The sequence below is a fragment of the Callionymus lyra genome, chromosome 1 (assembly GCF_982586985.1).
Source record: "Callionymus lyra chromosome 1, fCalLyr1.hap1.1, whole genome shotgun sequence".
Taxonomy (NCBI): domain Eukaryota; kingdom Metazoa; phylum Chordata; class Actinopteri; order Syngnathiformes; family Callionymidae; genus Callionymus; species Callionymus lyra.
In genome coordinates, this window is record NC_141818.1 from 35,735,428 (window position 1) to 35,762,003 (window position 26,576).

At 43.3% G+C, this 26,576-nt stretch overlaps 6 protein-coding genes across 7 annotated transcripts; 3 read left to right on the top strand and 3 right to left on the bottom strand.

Annotated features, from left to right (window-relative positions):
- The first annotated feature begins 373 nt into the window (after positions 1 to 373).
- mettl26 (methyltransferase like 26) lies at positions 374 to 3,224 on the top strand. The gene is made up of 6 exons (XM_087783330.1): positions 374 to 663; positions 1,450 to 1,612; positions 1,676 to 1,735; positions 1,796 to 1,863; positions 2,877 to 2,955; positions 3,016 to 3,224. The coding sequence occupies exons 1-6, from the start codon at positions 458 to 460 to the stop codon at positions 3,070 to 3,072; spliced, it is 633 nt and encodes a 210-aa protein (XP_087639456.1). The 5' UTR covers positions 374 to 457; the 3' UTR covers positions 3,073 to 3,224.
- A 416-nt stretch (positions 3,225 to 3,640) lies between these two features.
- On the bottom strand, positions 3,641 to 7,208 carry wfikkn1 (WAP, follistatin/kazal, immunoglobulin, kunitz and netrin domain containing 1). Its single transcript, XM_087785217.1, has 2 exons — positions 6,972 to 7,208; positions 3,641 to 5,155 (listed from the first exon to the last, which is right to left on the bottom strand). Exons 1-2 carry the CDS (start codon positions 7,206 to 7,208, stop codon positions 3,641 to 3,643), a joined length of 1,752 nt encoding a protein of 583 aa, XP_087641343.1.
- A 1,938-nt stretch (positions 7,209 to 9,146) lies between these two features.
- LOC148089247 (ras-related protein Rab-40C-like) lies at positions 9,147 to 13,181 on the bottom strand. Its single transcript, XM_087804832.1, has 6 exons — positions 13,028 to 13,181; positions 12,891 to 12,951; positions 12,755 to 12,815; positions 12,592 to 12,669; positions 10,948 to 11,170; positions 9,147 to 10,510 (listed from the first exon to the last, which is right to left on the bottom strand). Exons 1-6 carry the CDS (start codon positions 13,179 to 13,181, stop codon positions 10,209 to 10,211), a joined length of 879 nt encoding a protein of 292 aa, XP_087660958.1. The 3' UTR covers positions 9,147 to 10,208.
- On the top strand, positions 13,102 to 17,260 carry zp3c (zona pellucida glycoprotein 3c). Of its 2 annotated transcripts, none has more exons than XM_087804811.1 (10): positions 13,102 to 13,243; positions 14,307 to 14,427; positions 14,607 to 15,080; positions 15,146 to 15,252; positions 15,327 to 15,430; positions 16,353 to 16,536; positions 16,598 to 16,721; positions 16,787 to 16,875; positions 16,930 to 17,000; positions 17,063 to 17,260. In XM_087804811.1, exons 3-10 carry the CDS (start codon positions 14,850 to 14,852, stop codon positions 17,215 to 17,217), a joined length of 1,065 nt encoding a protein of 354 aa, XP_087660937.1. In that variant the 5' UTR covers positions 13,102 to 13,243; positions 14,307 to 14,427; positions 14,607 to 14,849; the 3' UTR covers positions 17,218 to 17,260. The 2 variants fall into 2 exon arrangements, with proteins under 2 accessions (XP_087660937.1, XP_087660946.1); XM_087804820.1 differs by lacking the exon at positions 13,102 to 13,243 and adding an exon at positions 13,564 to 13,640.
- A 1,278-nt stretch (positions 17,261 to 18,538) lies between these two features.
- LOC148089249 (inositol 1,4,5-trisphosphate receptor-interacting protein) lies at positions 18,539 to 20,337 on the bottom strand. Its single transcript, XM_087783341.1, has 2 exons — positions 20,295 to 20,337; positions 18,539 to 20,148 (listed from the first exon to the last, which is right to left on the bottom strand). Exon 2 carries the CDS (start codon positions 20,143 to 20,145, stop codon positions 18,613 to 18,615), a length of 1,533 nt encoding a protein of 510 aa, XP_087639467.1. The 5' UTR covers positions 20,146 to 20,148; positions 20,295 to 20,337; the 3' UTR covers positions 18,539 to 18,612.
- A 1,390-nt stretch (positions 20,338 to 21,727) lies between these two features.
- On the top strand, positions 21,728 to 25,461 carry calhm1b (calcium homeostasis modulator 1b). The gene is made up of 2 exons (XM_087804871.1): positions 21,728 to 22,273; positions 23,251 to 25,461. The coding sequence occupies exons 1-2, from the start codon at positions 21,728 to 21,730 to the stop codon at positions 23,737 to 23,739; spliced, it is 1,035 nt and encodes a 344-aa protein (XP_087660997.1). The 3' UTR covers positions 23,740 to 25,461.
- The last annotated feature ends 1,115 nt before the right edge of the window (positions 25,462 to 26,576 follow it).

The following is a 26,576-nucleotide window of genomic DNA, read 5'->3' on the forward strand; positions in this document are numbered from 1 at the left end:
ACAACCAAAAAAAGTACATAGCAATTTGATAAAACTTTCAGCCAATCATGTGATGAGTTGCTGTTATTCATTTTTAAGTATACGACTGCAGTAATTAAAAGAAATAAAACTTTTCAATATAGAAAATATTGCATAAAATGATTTTGGCTTAAAAATTAACATTTCAATTAAAAAAATAAACAATATGTGTTCTAATATTCTTCCATAAATCTCTGATGTTTTTCGAATTTGATATATGACGCAACCATTTAAATTCGTCATATATATATAAGTTTAATTTGTTTACATTTCACGTTCGGTAAAAAAAAATGTCTCCGCCCTTTTTTCTCATTGGCTGCCAAACAAGTCACGTGAGCTAACGCGGAAGTAGACTCGTGTTGCGTTTACGTGACCGTACGTCACTCTCTCTGTGGTCGTGGAGCATCTCGTCCGCTTCACGCGCAGGTGTTTCCCGCGGATGTCCGACAAGATGCTGAACGCTCCCGCGGCGGAGAGGAACAAGGAGCCGATCCTGTCCGTGCTGCGCGGATGCCTGGTCGGCCAGAGACCCCTGCGGGCCCTGGAGGTCTCCTCCGGAACCGGACAACACGTCGCGCACTTCGCGCGGGCTCTGCCCAACGTCACCTGGCAGCCCTCGGAGTTCAACCACGAGTCTCTGTCCAGGTAGTGAGAGAGACGGTCAAAGTCCGAATGACCGACGGCACCTGAACGCGTCACGAGGACAGATTATAAATGATGAATCTTTTCTTTATTTGTGAGGCTTCACAAAAATGTATTGGTTAAATAGTTACCGAGATACTAGATGGAATGTTTTGAGATGTTGTTGAAGTCATCGTTGTTTTTTATACAATTATTTTGTTTTGAAAAAAAATTAATTAAAATAATTCCTAATATTTTAATTGTAAATGTTCAGCCATTGAACCTATCAATATAGACCAGACCCTTTCACTGTATTTATGCGGCCCTCGAAATGTCAAAGAATGATCATGTATAAATGGTTCTAATGCATTAACAAATGTATTTTGTATTTACTATTAGTTTACATTTTCACATAACACTTCCCTCCTTTTTGTGTGTAATTTTTTGAGTCTATTAATGTTTTTTTAAAGTTAGTTGAAGAAATGTTTTGAAAGAAACTCGTAAATACAAGAATAAAATTGCAGGTTATTTATCTTAATAAATGTCACGGCCTAATGAGGAATGTCCTTTTTTTTAAGGGCTTTTTTCGTTTTTTCTTGTTAATGTGGCCCTTGAAGAATTATTTCCCACCCCTGATATAGACATTACTGAATGTAATTGTTTAAGGAAAAATAGTTCAGTGACTTAAATTATCTAAATATTTATTAAAAAATAATAATTCAACATTTTTAAAAGTTAAATTCAACAATTTAATATTCTGATGGCTCTGATACTCGTTCTGCTGATCAATAATCGCTCGGTTCTTCTCAGTATAGAAGGGTATCGATCCCACTACCAGCTGATGAACGTGAACCCCCCGATCCACCTGGACGCCTCCCAGTCTCACGAGCACTGGGGGGGAATCCAACCCGAGACCCTGGACCTGGTCGTCAACATCAACATGATCCACATTTCTCCGATGTCCTGCACCGAGGTCTGTCCGTCGAAGGTGTGTCTGTCGCTCGGCGCTCACTCCTCTTCTTCTGCCGTCCGTCAGGGTCTTTTCCGAGGGGCCGCAGCGCTGCTGAAGCCTCAGGGGCTGCTGATGACGTACGGGGTGAGTGACAGCACCGTCGGGGAGGGTAGGTGTTATTCAAAACTCTGTGTCCATGTCCAGCCCTACGCCGTGAACGGTCAGATCAGCCCGCAGAGTAACGTGGATTTCGACTCCAGCCTTCGACAAAGGTACGATTGAAAATGAGATATGTATACAGAGGCAACGATATAGTGATACTGTAGTAACGAGTATATATTTGTAGTATTGTCGAGTACTTGACTCTGGTGTTGCAGTATTTCCAGACCACATGACTCTTGACGAAGTTGTAACTGCTTTCGTTTGTTTTGAAACCAAAATATGTCCAAACATCAACTTTAAATGCAGATGGAATCGACTGTATCCTCTCGTCCTCAGTCATCTCCAGAATCTCAGGATTTCATTGGTCCTGTAGCTGCAGTAGGACGTAATGACTGCTGCCGTCTAGCGACTTGTAGTTGAATTGCAACACAAAAATGCACAAATGCTGTGATTGTTTGCAAAATGAAATGATGTTGTAATATACACACTTTATTGAAATATAAACAATAAAAGTTATGATTAAAATAAAAAATGAAAAAAGATAAATTGATACAATGCTATTAAAGGGCAACTAACTTGAAAAATGTTGAAGTCTTCTTCTCAGAGATGCAGTAAGTCCATCATCATGACCATGTTTTGAACTTATTACTTTATAAAGTTCTCCCCCGTCTGAAATCTCCGCAAACGAGAGGTTACAAGAGCCCAGTCCATTGTGACGTATTAATGGCTTCAGCCTCTTTCTCCAGCTGTAATCACGCCCACTTTGTTTATACAACGAGTCCCTTGGAGGTGGAGACTTCCGGGATTGATGACGCGCTGTGACAAACCTTGATGTTTGACCAATCACAGCAGAGTGGGCGTGGTTACGGCAAACAAGATTTAAACTCAGTTGTACAAAACGTACTGATGAATGCCATAGAGTCCAACTTCTATTTAAATCAATAGTTAACCTTTAATAAAATATCGATACATTATCTTAAAAGAAATGATGATATTCAAGTGTGTCGATATTTTCCTAAACCCCCTAATATTGTCAAACGGTTTTAAAAAGGTGAGAAAATAAATATAAATCCGCGAGTGCTACTTTAGCCACCTTTAAGCTAACACAAGGTTTGGTCCTCAGGAACTCGGCGTGGGGCCTCAGAGACGTCTCCCTGCTCACCTCCATGGCGCAGCAAAGCGGTTTGTTCCTGGAGAGATGCGTAAGTCGTCGGCTGACTCCGCCCTCGCAGCTCGGATGTTGACCCGTCTTGTGTTCTCAGGTCGACATGCCGGCGAACAACAAGTGTCTTCTCTTCAGGAAGGAGAGTTTGGTGTGATTCCTGTCATTCCTCACCTGAAGACTGATCACTATCACAGAGAGAGAGAGGCTCGGAATTCCTTCAGTCCAGGGGTGTCCAAACGTTCTTCAAGGAGGGCCACATTTGTTTGTGTTGCGCAAATCTCAATAAAGTTCCAGTTTTTATGGTGACTTTTAATTTTTCTGTACCTTGGCTCCTGCAAGGGTTTGATTGAAAATAACTGTTTTTGAAGTAGCAAGATTTTTAGGTCTATTGAAACATGCTAAATGTAATTTACAAAAATTCAATTAAAACTTTTGATCCTTTTTTATATATACATTTCTACGTTTAAAGAAACCAGTTTCGTAGAGTTGTCGACTGAAGATTTATCGCAACTTAAAGTGCAACTAATGTGTAGCCGGTCAAGCATCAAGGAAGTCAACATGCGACATCAATCCCAAAAGTCTCCACCTCCAAAGGACTTGGTGTATAAACAAAGCAGGCTAGAGGAGTGAGTTGTCAGGATTAGTTGCCCTTTAAAAAAAACTTTGGCCATGAGTATTGTTGGCTTCCCAGTTGGTGTCAGACTCGTGAAGGTTTGCCACGTTTATGGCGCCTTACAACCTTTTTTAAGCACATAATCTCGGAGTCTCTTGAGCCTGCGTTCCGTTATAGCTCTGACGTAGCTGTCCGACTGGATGACGGCCATGCCGTCTTGGACCACTCCCATTACCAGCAGAGGACTCTCGTCCATGGTGATGTTAGGGCACGGGCAGCTCCAGTCGATCTTGGCGATGGTGACCTCTAAATGTTTGGTGTTGAAGAACGTGAGCCCCATGTTCTCATCCCTGAGGACTTCGTCTAAGCTGAAGCGGGCTAACCCGGAGTCCAAGTCCTCCACCAGCTCCGTCAGCCGCCCAACGATGGCAAAGTCACTGCGGCATAGGCTCGGAACCATTTTGCCCTTCACCCGACACGTCTTGCAGGTTTTTCTTTTGGTTTGAGGGCAGTTGGATTCGCACTCCTTTTGCGATCGGAAGCTGTTCGCATTTCCGTGGCAACCGCCGTAGGCAAAGGCCTGGCAAAGCTTCATACTAGGATTCCACGACCATCGTACCTCCCAGGATTTGCAGGGTCCCTGGACGGCAGGAAGGGTGCAAATGCCCGTCCCTTCCCTCTGGCATGAGGCCTTGCACTCCTCGTATGTCTCGAATCTGTTGCGGCTGTCGTCGCAGCCACCGTTACTGAAAGCCAAGCAGGAGCCAAGTTTACCGTCATAGTACCAGTCCACGTGGCGCTCCCCACTGCACACCCTCTGGTCCGGCTCAGCTAAGCAGTCCGCCGGAGAGAACAGCCGCCCCATGGGCATCTCCGGGTCGTCTGAGAAATCATCGTCGCCTCGACGGATGACGGACAGAGGGTAGTCCGCACGGAGGACCCCTGCAGGGTTACGAGCGATACAGGTGTAGATTCCAGTGTCCCAAACTTGGGCGTTATAGATGACAAGCTGTCCGATGTTAGTGATGACTACGTTGCCGTACATCTGATCCGGCCTCATGACCAGTCGTTCACGCCGTTCACTCTGTTTCTCCCATGACACATCTGGCTTTGGGACCCCAAAGACATTACAGTGGAAGCTGACGGTGCCGCCCACATAGATGGACTGGTGATGGGGGTTTGAGTACAGAGTCGGGGGTAAGTAGTCCTCCTGGGAGGATGTGGGCGTTGGGTTTGGGGTGGTATCCTGGGGCAGTGGGCTAGTGTGAGGCCCAGTGATGAAGAAGCGGCAGGTGACCACGGTGAGGGTGACCCCGCGAATGCAAGCCTCCGCGTCCATGAAGCAGTGGTTGAAGTAGGTGAGGCCGTCGGAGGCGCAGGTGAAGTTGGGCTCCTTCTCGCAGCGGTCCTGGCACTTGCAGATGGGCTGGCCATCCCATATGTCGCAGGTCGCCCCCTGCTGGCTGCAGATGAATCCATCGCAAGTAGCGTTGGACGTAGGGGTGGTCTCCGCGTCTTCCCCGGCGCCGCCCAGGTGAGCCGACGACCCGTCCGAGAACCGAGAAGCCACACAGCTGAAAAGGCCACAGACGTTGGTGCAGCATTTCTCAAAGTCGGCACAGTCCTGAACACAAGAGACGACAGTCATAAAACTCCTCTTCTACTCTTTCTTATCGTTCCTTCTTCACCATCCTTGCCTGCTTCCCTATGTTCTTCACTGACTATTCTTTATCTTTCACTTCCTGGTTACCTACCTTCCCCGGTCTCTTCACCACTTCATAATGTGAGACCCCAGAACCTCCTCTAAATTAGCACCTCTTCCACCCTTGCACACTAAAACTGGCACCGCAAATCTCAAGCCCACACAATCTTCGTGGAACAAACCTGGACCCGTCGTCTACGTATGAGTCCAGTGATGAAACGTGATGGATGTGATTCATGAACCCACGAGCTACACTGCTTTATTGTCTAATGAACCTCACATTCATCATCATCATCATCATCATCATCATCATCATCATCATCCTCATCATCCTCATCCTCATCCTCATCCTCATCCTCATCCTCATCATCCTCACCATCACCATCATCATCATCATCATCATCATCATCATCATCATCCTCATCCTCATCCTCATCATCATCATCATCACCACCATCATTATCATCATCATCACCATCACCATCACCATCACCATCATCCTTATCCTCATCCTCATCCTCATCATCATCATCACCACCATCATCATCATCATCATCATCATCATCATCACCATCACCATCATCCTTATCCTCATCCTCATCCTCATCCTCATCCTCATCCTCATCCTCATCCTCATCATCCTCATCATCATCACCGCCATCATCATCATCCTCATCCTCATCATCATCACCACCATCACCATCATCATCATCATCATCATCATCATCATCATCATCATCATCATCATCATCATCATCATCATCATCATCATCATCATCACCACCATCATCATCATCATCATCATCATCCTCACCATCACCATCATCATCACTATAATCATCATCATCATCATCATCATCACTATCATCACTATAATCATCATCATCCTCATCCTCATCATCATCACCACCATCCTCACCATCATCATCATCATCATCATCATCATCATCATCATCACCATCACCATCACCATCATCATCACTATAATCATCATCATCATCATCATCATCACTATCATCACTATAATCATCATCATCCTCATCCTCATCATCATCACCACCATCCTCACCATCATCATCATCATCATCATCATCATCATCATCATCATCATCATCATCATCATCATCCTCATCCTCATCCTCATCCTCATCCTCATCATCATCATCATCACTATAATCATCATCATCATCTTCATCATCATCACTATCATCACTATAATCATCATCATCCTCATCCTCATCATCATCACCACCATCCTCACCATCCTCATCCTCACCATCATCATCATCATCCTCATCATCATCATCTTCCTCATCCTCATCCTCATCCTCATCCTCATCCTCATCCTCATCCTCATCACCACCATCATCATCATCATCATCATCATCATCCTCACCATCACCATCATCATCATCATCATCATCATCATCATCATCATCATCATCATCATCACTATAATCATCATCATCATCATCATCACCATCATCATCCTCATCACCATCATCATCATCATCATCATCACTATAATCATCATCATCATCACTATAATCATCATCATCATCATCATCATCATCATCATCATCATCATCATCACTATAATCATCATCATCATCATCACTATCATCACTATAATCATCATCATCATCATCATCATCACTATAATCATCATCATCATCACTATCATCACTATAATCATCATCATCATCATCATCATCACCATCATCATCATCATCATCACCTCGTCGACGTTGCACTCCCTCTCGCAGGTGCTCTGCGCGTCCACCCACAGGTTGTTGTTCAGCTTGTTGGGACAAAGTCCTTCATGTTCCTCTTGAGTTCCTGACACACTTGCAGACCGCCCCGCGAGGCTCCACGCCAGGAGGGTCCACAGACACGCACGCGCCCATCCCGCGGGAGTCCCCGTCGAACCCTGTTCACCTTTATGCGGCAGAGATCCCGGGAGATACTTAAACATTCTGCTCGAGTTCTTCCCGTGCTGTTTCCATAACTCGTCCAGGCGTCGCTCGAGATGATCCGACGAGGAGAGTGTGTGTCCAGAGCAGCGGGCGAGGAGCTGGACAACGAGGCGGAGACACGCGGGTGTGAATGGAGGTGGAGAGGGCGGAGAGGGCGGCCCACCCTGCCCGTGTCCCGGCACAGACTTTTTATGAAGCGAGCCAACAACTGCACAAACACAGTAAAAGATCAAAGCGGAGTCCGAGACGCGCACAAACGTTCCGGTGTCAACCTGGAGTCGCTTTTGTGAGCCCGGCGCTGACCCTGTGACGCGCAGACGCACAATAATGAAAGTGGCCCCGAGGAGGTGTCCACGGACACGAGGCGTGTCTCATCGTGTCCCCCTTTAAAAAAAACAACACGTCTAGACCAGGACCATTAACCGCCCTCGCTCGTTCACACGCCTCGGTTCGGTCCGGTGGGAACAGCGCGGAGACGCGCACACGCTCAATAGCGAGGGGGTCTTTTCATCCGCGGTGACCCCGCAACCCCTGCCTGACTTTTGACCGCGCTGCATTCACAAGGCCCGGTTCTCTCGCCCCCCGAAAACAAGAAGAGAACTGGCCAATACAGAGATAATCAATTCAGAACCCCCCACTGACCACCGAGGCCCCCGACTCACACAATGACCTTGATTCAAGACATATATTCACATCTCTGTTGCTTAGAAACCTTTTTTTTTTACCAAACCATAATCCTGGAAGAACATCAGAAGAATATGAAGTTATTTCCTGAAATATCCGAATGAAAATAAGGAGGAAACCTGGAGTAAATCGTTTATTCCCAAAAAAAACAAGACCTGGAACCTTGTTATTATTTTGTCTTTTAATATACTTGTTTTTATCATTGTCTCTGGGTCAAGGTGACCCAGAGGTCTGAAAACAAAATAGTTTGTGGTATCCCTTGTGTTGGTTCAAGGTGAACAACCTCCGACACTGAATATGTATTTATCGAAGCCAGGGAGGTCGTCTGACACTGTGTTCTGCAGTACAGGAGCACCTCAGGGGACAGTACTGGGCCCTCTCCTCTTCACCATATACACTCAACTATCTGCTACAACTCTGTGCTCAGTCTGGTCCAGAAGTTTGCAGACGACGCTGCCATTGTTGCACCTCAAAGACCAAGTAGCAGGTCTTGGACTTTGGGAGGTCCAGGACAAAGCCTCGTCGAGTGTCCATCAGAGGTGACGAGGTGGAGATAGTTGACAACTTTAAGTACCTCGGTGTGTGGCTGGACAGTAAACTGGTCCTGCAACAGAGACTATATGCATAACAAGTCCAAAGTGGACTGTACTTTCTGAGAAGGCTCCCATCAATTAACATCTGCAGGAAACTCCTCTGGATGTTCTACCAGTCTGTGGTGGTCAGTGTCCTGTTCTATGCTGTGGTGTTTTGGGGTGGAAATGTGTCCAAGAGTAGTGTCAACAGGTTGGACAGGTTGAACCCATGTTGGATCATGGATGATGACAGTCATCCTCTGAACACTGTCATCAGTAAACAGAGAAGCAGGAGTGAACGAATGCTCCTCCCATGATGCAACACTAACAGACTCAAGGACTCATTCATTCCTCGTGATATTAGACTGTTTAATTCCAAGTTTTGGGTGCCGGAGTGGAGTGAAAGTATCTTGACATTTTATTCAATGTTAATCTTTGTATCCTTTTTCTTTGATCTATGTTCTTTATCTTAAGATTTAGATTGTGTCATCTTGCACTTTCTTTTTATTGCACTTTGTTCTTGTTTTATAAATCTATTGTCTGTGTTGCTGGAAAAACAATTACCCAAAGGAGATCAATACAGTTGATCTATCATTATTTTCCTTTGTGTTGAACAAATATCTGGTTCATCTCTTCGGCTTTAGAATGACATTTTCCAACCAAATGAAAACTGACAAAGTATTGAGAAATAAAAGAGATTTTTTTTAGAATTACTCCATTACAGAGTTACACAACAATACAGAGGGACAGAAACATCAAGACGGAAGGAAGTTTTGAAAGCAATAACATCAGTTTGAATGAGAAATACAGTTAAAATATAGAGGAAACACAGTATTTTTATTCCCCTCGTTGTTCCGCCACAAACAAAGTTGTCACGGCGGGAATAGTGAAGTAAAAACGTAATCATAGCCAGTATTCAAATATTAAAAAATATTGACTTTTTTTATTATCAAACTTTGTGCCCTTTGAATCATTACCTCCAGAGACAAAACAAATTGTAGCTTAGTTTCCATGGCAACATGATCTTAGTGATTATATTGACGGTGAGAATAAAAGTAGGACAAAGACCCCGGTTTAAAAAACTGCACACACACTTACGCACACACACACACACGGAGGTAAAAAAGTCCACCTCTAAATGGCCACGGTGAAGTAACGGAATATCGTTTTTACATTCATAAATACATCGCAGAAAATGCTCAAAAAAGACAATATTAAAATATTAATCTCATCAATTCAGAGAATTGAGATTGCACGACTTTTTCACAATTGAGTAAACAATCTATACATTTGTGTTGGTCTCCCACGTCGAGAACTAAACTAGGTGTAAATGGAGTGAAGTCAAGAAACATGCTCGTCAGAAGCAGCAGCAGGCGGAGGGGGGGTCTGGAGAGCCGGACTACAGTCGTCCTTGTGAGGGAGGTTCAGGGGGGGTGCTTGTGTTCTAATGCGCTCAGAATTGTGCACGTGAATATGACAAAAGTCGAGTGAAGGTCGTGAATCCACAACCACCAGCAGAAAAGCGAGCGACACCACAATTTACAAGTTAAATATTAACATAAACATTCATTTATCAAAGTCCTAAGACGGGTCCACACGGTTGTAGTGTTAAGACGGCCAAATCCTGGACCACCTGATCACAGCGAGTCTCTCTCTTCTGGGGGGTCCACAAGGTCAACAATTGCGGCGGCTGGTTTGGCTCCATGTTGATGCGATAAAGGCCTCCGGTAGTCCGAGTCGTAACTATGATATCTTGCAGTTCCCCTTAGAGGAGGAGGAGGAGTTCTTGGGAGGACTCTGTGGCGGCCTGAAGGACTTGGAGCGCTTCAGGCTGTTGGCCTTGCTCCCGCTGCTGCTGCTGCTTCCTGCCGCGCTGTTGGCCACTGAGTAGGAGCGTCCGTGCATCATGACGGCGTTCATGCCGTTGGCCATGGAGAAGGACTTGAGGTGGGACTTGATGGCCACGGGGAGGGGCAGCTTGTCGATGAGGTGGACCGGGGTGCAGGACACGATGGAGCGACAACACAGATCCTGGAGACTGAAGACTGGAGAACAGAGTCACAAGGGTTTTGTGTTAGAGAGAATCTTGGTTTACGACACACATCACACTACAACGATATGGTGCAATGATACAATGAATTACAATATACTGCAATACTGTAGCAACAAGTATATGTTTGTAGTATTGTCGAGTACTTGACTCTGGTGTTGAAGAATTTACAGACAACATGATTTCATTTGTACTTTAAAATATTTCCAAACATCAGCTTTAAAAGCTGTTGGAGTCAACTGTATCCTCTCGTCCTCAGTCATGGTTCCTTTAGCTGCGATTGACGAAATGATTGATGTAATAATCGATACAGTACTGTACAATATGGCTACAGTGTTTTGAAACCTTTTGCGATAATCAGTGTATGGAAATGTTCTCACACCACTAGTGGTCAAGGACACCAAACGATCCCTCGCCGTCTCCCAGACTTACCTCGGTTGGGTTTCCAAAACTTCTCCATCCCGTGCCTCATCAGCACGATCCGCGACAGCTCCGTGAAGGACTCGATCACGTTGAAGTTGCAGAGCGGGCTGACCTCGAAGAAGGTCATGGAGTTCTTCTCCGCGTAAGCTCTCGCCTGCTCCGTGGGAACCTGGCGCTTGAACGCCAGGTGAAGGCGGTTTCCTACCAAGATCCTGGGAACCCCAGGGGCGTGCTGCGAGGGCAAAGAGACGGTTCTTGTGATTCTTTAAACACCAAATGCTTTTACAATGATCAATTGGGACAGTTGGCCACAATGTTCCCGTCAGCACTTGAAGGTAACGGCGAGCTCCGATCATCAGCTAATGTTTTAAAGCGGAGAAGCGATAGACCGAGGGTCGATTGAAACACTAATCCAGCAATAGCAACAGTTTCCAGTTTAAAGAGATTCCACGGGATTATAATGGAATTATGTCAGATAATCTGCTCAGGTTGTGTGGACTCATCAAACAAGAGCTAAACCTCACGACACATCACAATACTTCCTACACGGGGGATGTGTATTGAGCCGTGACTGCAAACTACAACCTCTTTATTAAGATTCCAGATTCCTTTTGCCCTCCCCTCCATACATACATACACACGACCATGTCATTTGCACTGTTCTTTTTTTTATCTTAGATGTTGCCCAAGGTTTCTTATCTCTCATCTTTTACATCATAGCATTCAGAATACCTTTATATTCTATACACTTTGGCTCAGTTTTCTCTTCTTATTGTAATTATTGCACCTTCGAGTGCAGTCATTCCAATCCTCTGTATCCGTTACATATATCTCAGAATGTACAATGAACTTGATCCTGTCACATTATCAGGATTTATTGTATTTATTGAATGTCTGTGGTATTCCCACCATATCCCACCTTTTCTTGCCAGAAGGACAAATAATGGAAGCTTAAATCCAAATTGCTTTCGTACGTAATAAATAAAGTCAATGACGGCTGTCCCCATGCCTACAATGTGTATTGACAGAAGGGTTATCAGATATCTAAAATATGAAGTAATTCACCTAGTATAGTAATAGTGCATGTAGGCTTACCTAAACTGAAATTTTTGGTGTGAAATGATTCAGTATATTTTCCAAAACATTTTGATGTAATCCAAATTTGTCCTATTAGAATTGGAGATTGTCCTGGTAGAATTCCAATATTCAGATCCCAATACATTAGAAGGATTCCAATCTCTCTTGGATATTGGAATACACTAGTAGAATCTGGAATCCTCCGAGGACAGATTGGAATTCCAATATTCAGATCCCAGTTCAGTAGTAGGATGGGGAGGCACAAATTTATATTTCCAACAGAATGTACAAATGAGTTAAATTGATATATTTTGTTCACTAAGGTCAGTTTTTGAGTGGGTGTTTGTATAAATAATTATATATATATATATATTTGTTATATTGTGAAACATACCATGTGGGAGAGCAAGGATTGTTTTAGTCTTTACTGTAGTGGAATCAGTCTATAATTATACCTAATATTTGTTAACTCTGCAAAAAGTCAATTCTTAAAAAATATTGTAAAAACATGGTATTTTTGGCAAAACGCAGGATTTACTCTTCAGAAACAGACTGTTTAACAACTAAAGCACTTACCTCATCAATCTCTCTGATCCAGCGGTCAATCCCGTCAAATGACCAGCCGTTTGTGATGTCATATACGAGCAAAATACCCTGAGCAGTAAAAACGTATGTGTATTTAGGTTGAATTCAAAACCAATAAAATGAGGTCAAACTGGAGATAAGCTGAAATCCAAACCTGTGCTCCTCGTGAATACGACCGGAAAATGGTGCAGAACCGACCCTGGCCAGAAGTGTCCCTGATAAAAGAACATGTTCAGTTAAGACAATATTCAAAGGAATTCGGAATAAAAGCATCAACGAAAGATACTTACCACAACTCCAATTTCACTCTTCTTCCATCCAGCAATATTGTTGTGGTCTTGTAATCGATTCCTGCGATGAAAGACGAGATGATGAACTGATTGTTTACAGTGATGACAATGGTGTTTATTTTGTCAACATTACTCACCACTGCTGTAGGCGTATGGAGACTCAACTGATCCGTCCTGGAGGCTCTCCAGTATCTCCCCCTTTCCAACATCACTGTCTCCGACCAGGAGGAATTTCAAAAGGTAGTCGTAGCTCTTGACGGGACTACTCTGAGCACCCATCACTCCACGCATCGGATCCGGATCGGTTTGTTCCAACCGAGGATCCAGACGACGACTCGATTTAGATCCAGTCGGTGAGTCTGAAGGCAGCAGGAGCGCGACACATTCGTTACAAAAACACCATATCCCACGATTAAATACCGTGTGTCGCCTTGTCAACCCACCAGAGACACTCGGAGATCTTCATGTGATGATAATGTTCGCAGCGACGATCAAAACAACAGGAGCCATTAGCTAGCACGTTAGCTAGCAGCTCTGCGCGAACAATTCTACCCCCGTCTCCACGTCAAACTGGAGCAAACGAGACTGTTTCGATGTTTTTGATAGAAAGGAAAGTATAAAAATGTTGAAACGTCTAGTTTCGTGTTAAAATATAAAAACTACCAAAAGGAACGACAAGCTGTCGAAGACAACGACTAAGCTATATGCTGAAGCTTCCGGGTGCAAACGTCGGACCCTACGTCACATCCGGTAAAACCCAAAACATCAAAAATGTATTTTGCATTTGGTTTATACATATGGCTTCCATAGTTTTTCATGTTGAAATTATTTCATTTTTTTAAATGTTTTTATTTAACGGCAGATTTTTTTAATTTATGGAAGTATTTCAGTGCCGTCAGAATGTTGACTTATTTAATTTATCGTTTCAAATTCATCTTTTTCATGTAAATCTATATTTTAATTAATAATAATTAAATTCAATAGTTTCTATATTGAAATCTTGAATTAGATTTAAAAAATAAATACATTCGGGATCATTACATCAAAAACTGTATGTGTTAAATCATCATAAAACTCTTGTTCTTAGTGCTAATGTAACAACATTTTTATTTTGAATTAAATGGCTTCGAATTATTAGTATTTAAAAGTATTACTTTTAGAAAATTGCAATCAATCAGAATACCGGAATAATAATGAACTCATTTATAACCATAGGATTTTTCAATTATACTATAAAAAATGAAAATGTTCGAACTATTGAATTCAGCATTTTAATATATTAAAAGTTTCAACATTTAAAAATTAAATTCAACTATCATGTTAAACTTCCATATTAATAGTTTGGATTTTTGTTGCTCTGAGGATTGGAAGTAAAGTTAGGCAAAGTTCATTTCTTTCTTTTTCTTTACTTTTCAGCCATATTCGTCTGGAATACATTTCCTGTCTTGCGAGCTTCAGCCTGAATCAAGTTAACCAGGCCCTGGACTGTTGCCGAGCTCTCATTGGCCGTCGCTGATTAGAACTAGCCTCACCTGTGGTAGGTGACCTTCAATAAAAGTCAGCAGAAAAAGACAGATTTCACAAGCAGCCAGTGAGTGGGTGAGCTGGTGGAAGCTTCTGGAACGGGCACAAGACAACCAAAAAAAGAAAATGGCCCTGTTGCATGTTGAGCTTTTCTTGCTGGTTTCGCACATTGCTTCTGGTTTTTCCTTCAAGATAAGATCCCGGTACGGACGAGACTCTTCATCGAAGGGGGAACCGCTTAATTACCTGGCGGGTCTTCATCCTGATCTGCTACCGTTCCTCGCACCTGAACTTCCGAGGTGGAAGCAAGTGGTGCCTGCTGTCCCAGTGGCGAAGGTTGTTCCCGAGTATGTCATCATCTCCGCTTCCAAGGACCAGAAAGTGCATTTAAAACCGGAGAAGGGCGCCCGAGCTCTACCTCAGTCGGTGCAGGACATGTTGCTGGTGACGGTTCCTCCTGCGGCGCCTGGACAGAAGAGCCTGCCAGTAAGCAAGGTCGCGGTCAAATGCCTGGACAACATGCTGGTGGTGACGGTAAAGAAGGACCTCTTTAAGAGTTTTCCCGGGCTTAACTTGAAGTTGGGACTTTGTGCTCCGACCTCCAACGACGCCACCTTCTACCACTTCCGTTACACCTACGATCACGCCTGCGGCTTCAATAGACAGGTGAGTGAATGTTCTCCAGCTCACGCTCTTGACCACCTGCTGTTGAAACTTGTGTCCGTTTTCAGGCCACCGCTGACCACATGCATGTTTCCACGGCCCTCATCTACAATCCGCCCGGTCCCGTCATCCGAGATGTGGGATTCAACATTCCCATCAAGTGCAACTTGCCAAGGTAACTTTTTCCAGTTCTGTGGTTACTTTTAAAAGGTTGCGACTTAAAGGCTTACGAAAAACGAATGTGTGCAGGTTCTTCCACTCGTATAAAGTTGGCTATTATCCATTACTAGAGGGAGGAACAGTTCGCAAGTCACTTACGCCGAGGACTGAGTTCATGATTGTGCCGCAAAATGGTGAGTTTACTTGGATATTTTTCTTGTTTAAATCTCTTAAGATGTCCCTTGTTTGTTTTTCAACCAACTAACATGTTTTTTAGCCTGAGTATCTTAAAGATAATTTGAATTACTAAAAAAAAGTGTAAGAAGATCCTGAGTTTAAGTGCAAACATCTTGTCACGCATGGGTTTTGATATGTATTAGTAATGGCACAACTTCTGTCATGAATGTCAGCACGAGCATTAAGGCAAAAAGGAGAATTAAAAAACTGACAAACGTTGTGGAATTCAATGTTTCTCTGCAGCTGAACTTTATTCATGGATGCAGTTTAGGCTCAAAATGGATGATAATTCAAAAGTGTTTCAATGTAAACTTTCAGAGCTGGAAATTAAATTTAAAAAAAAAACTGACGGCAAAAGCAATTTCAGGGAACAAAAACGAAATCTACTTTGCCAATAAGAAATGCATTAAAAAGTCTGTTAATTGGGATTAGGAAGTTATTCTTTAAAGAAAACGACAAAACAAAATCATGCTCGTTCGACTTAAGTTTCAAATATTGGAATCGGCTCAATGCAACATTGACTAATGTTTTCTCTGAAAATTGAGAGTTTTGTGGGGTCATGTGACAACCACCAACATTGTTTGATGTCCTGAGACTGTCAGGAACATGAAACAAAACATGATGCTGGATAATTTTGTGAACAAATCTTCATAAAGATGGTTGAAGATTTTACAGCATTGCAGTTGCACTATTTTGACATTGATCCATCAATTTTAAAATTGATCCTGAAAGAAACTGGCAGCCAGTGAAGAGTTTTAAGGATCGGGGAAATGTGAGTTCTTCTACTAGAGCATGTCAGAATTCTTGCTGCAGAGTAAAGTTTATTTTGTTACTATCGTTCCCTAAAATCAAAGGGTCATCAATGAATATTTGTTCTAGCGGCTGGCGTGACCATCGGTGGAGGCACCGGCTACACTCTCGGAGAGCAGATGTTCTTTGAGGCAAAGCGTACCCATGACTCTACCATCGACCCGACGCTGAGGCTCTACGTCAACAAGTGCTTTGTGACTTCGACTCCTAGTTCGACCTCGGCGCGGAAATACACGGTCATCGACAACCAAGGGTTGGTTGAATGGCCACTTGGTCACAAATGGTCACTTTTAAATCTGGATGTGTCTTTTCAGTTGTATGGTGGACGGTAAGGAGACCCCCTTGTCAAAGTTCATCGTCGGCACCTCGAAAATGGTCCAAAGGTTCAGCATCGCAGCACTTGTTTTCAAGGACATCGCCATCACGTCCGCATCTCAGGTGCCAATAATTTGGGCTCGGTACTGTCGCACACGCCTGATCTGAACGCACCTTGTTTGTTTCAGATTCTCTTCATGCACTGCGAGATCTCTATAGCGCCAATCCAGGCAACCGAGGGCTTTAAGGCGTGCAGTTATGACCAAGGCACTAAAACGTGAGTTGAACATCGGACTCGCAGGCGCTGGTTCAGATCTAACTTCCTCTTCAGTTGGCAGGAGCTGTACGGCTATAATCATATGTGCGGTTGTTGCGACAATAACTGCCCTGGGCAGGTCAAAGGTACGTCGGCTCATGTGGATTCTGATGTGAGCTTTGTTCTTTAATGGTCGCTCTTCCTCCAGCGTCCAACAACGTGGTCACGAGTAAGTCCTGGATGGTGAATTTCAGCGAGGAGGACGGGCAGGTGGAACCGAAAGTGGCGTCTCCCGACGAACTCAAAAACGCAGTGATGGCCGACCAAAAGGGCTTTGTGAACTACTGGGACCATGATGACTAGAATGATGGAAATGTTGCATCCAATTAAAGAGATTTCACTTTACTGTAATTTGCTTCCTTCTACGTCTGGAACTCAAGACATGCTTTGACTATTGTATACACTTTATGAGTCCACAAATGGTCAGTTAATTTTCCTTTAAACTGTAGTGATGGTTAAAGTACTGAGTCTCAAACATGTGTCGCTGGATTTGCTTGAACGGCTTATTCGTCATTGCTGACATCTGCTGGTCATTAAACGTACAGCAGCCAAGCAACGTCTAACGACCCATACGGTCTTTCTAATAGTAATTTTATTTATATAGCGCTTTTCCAGACCAGGGTCACAAAGCTCTTAATCAAAACAATATGCAATAAAGTATATACTTTAAAGATCAAGCTAAAACTGATAACGCAACAGGAGGTGTCAGACTCCAAGCACAAAGGAAGATCGTTCCAAAGCTTAGGAAGGATTTCTCTCCTCTGGTCCTGAACTGTGTGCGGGGAACAATCGGATTCTGATCTACAGAGCCCGAGCTGGGGTGTAAGGCTGGATCAGATCAGTGTAAGGAGGAGCTTGACAATGAATAGCTCTGAAAGTAAGAACCAGAATTTTAAAGTGGATCCTGAAAGAAACTGGAAGCCAGTGAAGAGTTTTAAGGATCGGGGAAATGTGAGTTCTTCTTGAGCGAGTTAGAATTCTTGCAGAGTTCTGAATCAACTGCAGGTGAGACAGCTCCTTAAGACATGAAAATAAACTGCAGTAGTCCAGGTGAGAAGACACAAACGCATGGATTACAAGCTCCAGATGTGACAACATTTTCCTAAATTTAGAGATTTTTCTCAGTTGAAGGAAACATTTTCTGGTCAGTTTTCTACAGTGTTGAACAAGAGACATGTCTTTATCAAACAACACCCAGGTTTCTCAGGCTCAGTTTGACAGACTGAACTAAATCACCCAAGCACTGACTCGACCCTGGAATCTTATCAGGAGCAATCGCCAGAGTTTCAGTTTTGTCTACATTTAGCTGTAGAAGGTTTTCACTGATTGTTTGATTTCTAGCAAACAATTAACTAAGCTGTTCAGCCTCTGGGGCTCAGTTGGATCAAAAGAGCAGTAGAGCTGGATGTCATCAGCAAAAATGTGATAAGAAACACCAGGAAATCTCTGAATAGAGCAAAGTAAACCTATTTCACTAAATCAAATTTCTTTCTTGGCAATGAAGACCATGGAAAAAAGTGGAAACTATCTATTATAAACGTATTTTAAAGTGTCTTAAATGACACTTGTGATATTTGGATGTTTTAAAGGCGACGACTGAAAAACTTCTTCTCCATACTAAAATGTTTATTGCCAGATCTTTGGAATTAGTGGGACAAAAAAATGCTTTAAATCTTCAATGCATCTTTATCTTCACTGTTAAACATCATTCAAACCAACATAATCCAAAATGAGCATTCTCGAGTTCCGAAGAATCTCCTTGTAATGTGCCACGGTGTGTCTGTAGTAACCCTTGTGAACCACCAGAGGGTGGAAGAGATTCAAAGACGTGGCCTGAGCCAGCTCGGCAGGAAGTTGAAGGAGACGTTGGGCTGATCTGTTACCAACGACGGCGTGATGTAACCGCTTGTTCTGAACGGCCTCCCACACAAACGCCAGCAAGCCTCGCAGTCTAGAAGAGATCTGGTCTGAGCGCCACAGACCCCTCTTGGTCGTGAGCAGCAGGTGGATCAGGGCGGTCTTGAAGTGCTGCTCGCTCAGGAAACACAGTCCTGTCATGTCCACCTGTCTGCGGTGCAGGAACTGAGCGATACGAAGAACTTGCATATGACACGCGTCACGAGGAAGCTGCCTCGAGAAGTAGTCCAGAATCCAGTCCTCGTAGCCTTTAAGGGACAGAGTCCAGAGTGAGTCTGAGTTCTCCGAGTAGGTGTGAGTAATGCACAGGTGAGCGCCACGGTTAAACTCCACAACTGGGTTCAATCTGAGACGCAACTTCTTGCCCGATTTGAAGCGTATGACGAGGGAACACGGAGCGTCCAGGTGACCGATGATCACCTCGAAGTCGTACTTCTGTGAAATCTGACCCCAGGCCTGTTTCAACGTGTCACAGAACCATCGGATCGTCTGGGACTTTGAAAGACGAGTGTTTTTCACGCACCGCCGAGCAAAACGATCGCTTCTCTTCGCCGCCTCGCCATGCAGCAGACAAACCATGTCGTCCTCTGATGTCTGACAGTAGCAGCCGTTCGGAGGATTTTCACGCACAACTTTAACTTGCCCGCACAACACGTCGTCTTTCCTCAGCACACACTGCAAGGTGTAGGGCTCCAGAGGCACGAGCGGCACCGCCACATCAGAAATGTCAGCCGCCTTAAAGTCCTGAACCGTCACACCGCCGCTCCTCTCACAGACGACCCTTGTAGATGCGAGAAGGTCGTTCAAGAAACCGTCCAAAAACTCCTCCTGCCTCAGAGAACTAGTCTCACGATGAATATGTTTGGAGTAGAAAACAAGCAGGTCATCACTGTCTGGTAGTCTGAGGTCGCCAGCACTGATGGACGCTGCTGATTTTCTGGATTTCTTTATGATATATTTTCCAAGGATGCACAGAGAAGAAATGAAAGAGAGGATGTTCCACGTGAGCCAGAGGAGATCCTGGGTCCACTCGTCAACCACCTTTTCTTCTCCTAGTCCCTGAAGTTTGGTTTTATTCCATCTAACCATCTCAAAATCATCACCATGGATGGTGAGCAGTTCAGAACTTTCCTTCTTCTTGTCCGGGATTTTTTGGTCCAGGAAAAGATTCTCCACCTCCTGGTCTGATCCGTCACTCGCCATCCTATCATCCAGGCAGAGGATTTCATCCGTCTCGTTCAGCCCGGGATTGTCTCTGGAGGAAATCAGGAGCCCGAAGGCCACGACGAAAAATCGCAGAAGAGTCTCCTGCATCACCTGCACCAGTGACATGTTCATTTTAAAATCGTCTGATCCTTGACCAAGAGTATTAAAAACATTGTGAAGCAACTACAACCTCAACAAATACAGTATTTTAACCAATTATCTGGAATTTTAAGTGTATAAAACCAAACTTTACACACCTCTTTGACGTCCTTACTCACAGGGGAAAGGAGGAAGCTCACTCTGAGAAACCTCTTCCTTTTTTAGATGTAGATAAACGACAGTCACGTGTTTCCTTAACATAATTCGTGACACTTCCTGAAAGCATCTATGATGATTCAAATGTTACCTCTGATGGTTAAGCTGTAAATGTCAATATGAACTTAGATGGGCAGGTTCCTGGTTAGTGATGCAATGTAAAAATGTACACGTTTACTCCGATCAGGTTAGCATTTCTGTGTAATCAAAGCTGTGACATAATCAAAGGTGCACAAGTGGAAACTTTAACTTTCGCACCTGGACATCGACCACATTTTGCAAACAAAGCAGCAGATATTTGAATGTTTTGTGGGCAGTTTGCATGTCTGAGCTGAACTCCTGTAGCACCTCCAGACAAATAACTAGTGTTTTAATGTATAAACACATCGAAGCATCTTAGTTGTATATCTGTGCTTTGGTTTAGTGATTCATTTGAAAATGAAAAAGTGTTGCTGAAGAGGCAGAGAGAGAAGAACTATAGGTCTATAACTATGGTTACATCACAGACGAGCAGGTGGTTGAGAAGGGCGGGGCCTGCTGATGCGGCTGACGGTGAACGTCCCGAACAAAACCAAACTATATCGACGATGGACGTCCACAAGTGAACCTGTTTGAACGACCTTTGAGCAAGTAAGTCTGAACTCTCTGACTGCACCAATAACTATATGCATTAATAGATTACGTAGATTAGGAAGTGGATAATCATGGGACTATTAGAGTTCATTGACAACGGGAAAACATTTTTCTTGCAAGTTCCATATGATGGAAAAAGAAAAAAAAGTTTTAAAGAAAGAAATTAAACAGTTTATATATGTCAGGTTATATCACATTCTACACACTAGTAATTTTCCATCGATAAGCTTTTTATTAGAAAACTAATCTCAATATTCACCCACATTATATAAGGGCAGCAATAGAATGTTATTTAATTCCAAAAACTCCTTTAATTGATCTAAAACCAATGTTTCAAATACTTTTGCCACAATACATAATTCAGAAATAGGCCTATAATTGTATATTTCCAATTTTGGGGAATTATGTATCTGCTACGGCTCAAGTTAAAAATACAGCAATTAAAGCAACAGGCAGCTTTCAACAAAATGGATCCAAACCATCAGGACGAGCTGATTTTTTGGTCTCCAATATTTCGAATGCATTTTAAACCTGAGAAATAGAAACAGGTTGAAAATTAAAAGCACAATCAATACGCTAACAATGGTTGAACCATTATTTACAACAGTATGTTTTATAACATATGAGGGGCAGACAAAGAATGTAAGATAATTGTCTCATTGATTTTCTCTCTTTTTTAGACTCCCGCTATTTCAATTCGTCCTGTTTCTGATCTTAATTGGGGACAAACACAACCTCCGAGATGGATAAGTTCCGTATGATGTTCCAGTTCCTTCAATCCAACCAGGAATCCTTCATGAATGGAATCTGTGGCATCATGGCGCTGGCCAGCGCTCAGATGTACTCGGCCTTCGAGTTCAGCTGTCCTTGCATGCCCGAGTACAACTACAACTATGGGATCGGACTGCTGGTGGTGCCTCCGTTCTGGTTCTTCCTGTTGGGTTTCGTGTTGAACAATAACGTGTCGGTGCTGGCCGAAGAGTGGAAGAGGCCCACGGGGAGACGGAGGAAAGATCCGACCATCCTGCGCTACATGTTCGTTAGCATCACCCAGAGGTCGTTGATCGCCCCGGCGGTCTGGGTCTCCGTCACGCTCATGGACGGGAAGAGCTTCCTCTGTGCTTTCAGCGTCGACCTGGATATTGAGATGTTTGCACATGCAAATTTCACCAGAGGGATGTCGGAGGTGGAGCAGATGAAGATGTTGGCCAGGATTCCGTGCAAAGATCTTTTTCAGCACCAGGAAATCCGAGTGGCGGCGTCGCGGTACATCAAGTGTATTTCCCAGGTGAGCTTTGAATAGTGAACAAAAAGCAAAAAAATAACCAACTGTAATGACTCCATACTGTGGGGATTTTGTGTTCCGATGAACCGACCCCTCCCAAGTCTCGTAAGTGGAGGTGGAATGAAGGACAGACACATGGATGAGTTTAAGAAAAATGCTTGTTTAGTGAATTATGCAAAAGTCAGAGACAAACTTACGTGAACACGGGCGCTAGCAAGCAGAGAGATCTATCGCAGACGTCTTTGAATGCCAGAACGCAAAAATCTCACAAAATGGTGGATCTTTATGTAGAATATTCAGGTTAACGCCTCTAGTCAATTGTGAATGTAGGATTGGTCAGTAACTGTAAACACTTGATTCTAAGATGGCCGGTCGCACGTGATCGTAGTGGAAACTTACCAAAGGTTGTCGTCTTCTAGAGAGTCTGTTCCCAGCGACTTGCTGGCCTGTTGTGTCTTTCAGTGTGAGTTCTTAAACAGGTTCACACAGACTTTCTGGAATCTGGGATTGTTTAATCTTTCTGTGTGTGTGACCTGACCTGACCTGTGGATGTGAACCTGAGTAGTTTGAGTTTAGTTAAAGTGAATGCCTTTCTCTCTCAGAAACTAAACTCGCCTGATGGAGTTCCTCATGTATTTACCAAGCATTTTTTTTTTAAACAACTAAAAGTTTTTAGTCTTTTTGTTTCCTTATCGTCTGTTTTCGCAAGACAAACATACACACTTTCATTTCCATATTCTGAAACAAGAGATAATGTTGTCAATCTTATGTATTGGAGCTTTAAGAATTATTTCAGCCTCTGCTACCTTTTTTATCGCTGGTATTTGGAAAAAAATATTAATTGGCTGAAAAAAGTTAATGGTCCACATCTTGATTTCTTCATGCACAAACGAGTGTATGTATGAGCGATGTGCCAGAAACAGGTACGTCCCGGCAGAAAACACAGAATTCTGAAGCAAGTTTTGTGTTACTCTTTGCAGGCCTGTGGCTGGCTGTTCCTGCTCTTGATGACCTTCGCCGCCTTCCTCATCCGAGCCATCAGACCCTGCTTCACCCAGGCAGCCTTCCTTAAGACCAAATACTGGTCGCACTACATCGACATCGAGCGCAAAATGTTCGACGAGACGTGCAAGGAGCACGCCAAGAGCTTCGCCAAGGTCTGCATCCACCAGTACTTCGAGGGCATCAGCGGAGAAATGAGAAACTTCCACGAGAGCCACCGAAGCAAGTACGACGCAAACGAGGAAGACGAGGACAAGAAGCTGAGCGATGAGGAGAAGCTCCTGGGCATCAGAGCACAGGACGATATGAATAAAGTTCTGTGGAACTGGCACACCTGTAAGCCGGCGCTGGCCCTGAGAAAGGAGCAGATGAACGGCGAACACAATGGTTTGCTGAATGGAGAAGCGAACGGACACGCCCACGAGGTGCAGAGAAAGGAATGGGCCGTCTATTACAGTAAGGTGTGACCACAGAGAGGAAAGGTTTCACTCAAAACATGAATGTTTTAAAAAGCTATTATTACATTTAAATGGTTGTTTTTAATGTAAGTAGAAAAATATCTTCAGCAAGAATTTTTAGGAGGTAAATAACTGGTTTAATGACTTGTTTGTTGTTTTTTACTACTGTCCAAGTTTAGCTGTAAGAAAGCTTTTCGAAAACAATGTTTAACAGATGTATAGTTGACTTCAAAATTGAGTAGTATTCTGCTCGATAAGAGTTTTTTTTTTGAGAACGTGGTTTTTCATGCAGGATTTTATTGATTTGCATCTCCGCCCCATTATTCATTGGGCAGTTTACGTTGTAAACCCACTAGATGGCGCTATATCTCATTCATCAGGTTTTCACAACTACTAACGTTTAAAAACGTAACATATAAGTAAGTAATTTATATTTGTCGAGCGTGTTTCAGCAAAGCGATGTTAAACAGTGTGGAATTGTTATTATAACATAACAGTATAGTTTCTGTATTTTAACTCGGTTTTAAAATGTTACTTTTGTCTGCATTAATAAATACTTTTTTATTGCGAACAGGGATAATGTAATGCTTATTAGGAATGTTTTGGAGCCTTCTTTATTCCCCTGTATGACTTTGAAGCACTGCTTGTTGGTTTGTCATGATTTAGATACTTAAAAAAAAATGTAAGTAAGTAATTTATATTTATAAGCATATTTTCTAGCTGGTGTCGTAGGACTTGAAACAGTAACTTTACTGAAACTAATATTGTTTTGTGTTTGATTTGAGTAACTTAATAAACACTCTATACCCTTTTAACCATTTGTTTTAAATCTCACCATTATGCAGGTGTTACTGTACTGAGAGGTCTGTGTAACTCTTGACGAATGTGATGAAGAATCTGATCTGGGTTTAGAAGATACTCCTGCAAAAATCTTGTGGAAGATTCCCCAATGATTTTTGAATTTATTCTATGAACAATTTGCTTTTCAGATATTAAATAGACTGTTTTTAAAGGCAACAATATGTAAGTTAAAAAATTTTCTTTCGGGCAGCTTCAAGAGTAATAAACATGCCATACACCGCATGTTTTCAAAACGAGACAAAGACTCTTTTTATGCTAAAATTTTGTTGTACCTTCCTGGTAACTCCTATCAGTCTCTCAGTAATTCATATGAAAACACTGCGTTTGACAGACTGTTGTAAAAGAGTTTGGGGCCTTTGTAGAAACTCTGATTGGGTCAAATGAGCAAAGTTATGTTGTGAAGAGCGTCGTTAAAATAACAATGATAGTTTCGAACATCTTGTCGAAACATCTCACCCCGAAGGCGGCTTCAGATGCGGCAGCTTTAAACGTCTCTGGCTTCAGACCCCCCCCCTCTTAACCAGCGCCTAACAGAAAATTGTCACATAATGTTGTGCTCATCTTTACTCCGGAGGTATTAGCGATACATTTATCCCCTCATGAACGTCAAGCTGTTTCCCTGCATTCCGTATTTATGTCAATTCCCGACATGGCTGGTGATGGTGAATGAAAATGGCCCAGTTCCCACTGGCCCGTCCTCCCCCTCTCCAGATTAGAGGAGCACCGCTCCCCTTGACCGTGTCACAGCTCACCCGGTAGACCAGCTGCTGCTCTCTTTCTTTGTCAATTGGCAGTTGTGGCGGCTGGTGTGGGGGTGGTGGACGTCTGCTTCATCCAGAGGGTTTGGGCTGCACAAACAGCCTCCTGCTGCTCACTGAATATACAACAAATCAAACGTGTAAATGAGGATTGAGATTATTTTTTTACTTGGCCTTCAGATACTTGACCTCTTGTCGTAGTGGATGTTTTTGGTTACAGTACCCTGTCAGTTCAAATATAAAAAAAAAAGAGTATAGGTGATACAAAATTAGGAAGTGAAATGGCATCTGTAGTTACATCTTCCATTTATGATCCATATGAATTTATGTTTATTTGGTTAAAAACACACAAGAATCTATCATGTGTGTATATAGAGAGAAGAGACGCCGACTGAGGACTGACAAGAAAATGGTTGAATGTTGGAATGGCTGCCTTGGTGCTCGGTTCTGTTTTTCTATTGCATATTTTGTCTGTTGTTGATAAATGTTGTGTTAACAACACTGGCAATACAAGTTTATGATTGTGATTCTGAAATTAAAAAACTGCACTCTCAAACCTTTTAGCTTTTGTCTGAAGACATAAAGTGCTTCACAGGTCACCACAGAGCCAAGTCTTACTGATGGATGCGGCCCATGTGTGTTGGCTTCCTTTACCTCAAGTTCCGTCGGTCAACCGTGACCCTGCGGCTTTTCTGCTATTGATAGAGCGTGACCGCGGCGGTTCGAGACATCCTCGCATGAACTGCACGAAATGCCTGATAAGTTGAAAAACAACTGCATGTCTATTCGGTGTTGATTCTGGTGTTCAGAATAGCCAGAGACGCTGCTGACCTAGGCTGCTGTTGACTTTGCTGTGTCTCCCACTCACACATACATGCGCAGTACTTTGTGTCCACGCACACACGGACACACACACACACATCAGCATGCTTGCAGGCGCCCCATTTGTCGGAGTCTGCTTCATTCTGCTTCCACTCCGGCTGCAGATTGGAGGAGCGAGTCGCGGAGGGAGGGCCGAGGGAGAGGAGAGTTGCGAGGCAAAACGGCTGGTCACATGAGCAGGGATCTGTTTACAAACCCAAGGCAGAGCAGAGCAGGGATAGACCAACTGCAGGCTCACTAAAATGGATTGAAAGGAGGAAGAGGGGGAAGTCTTTCATGACAAAGACAGCTGGAGGAGACAGAAAACGGGCACAACCAGACACTCTTTTTTCAGGCCATTGTCTT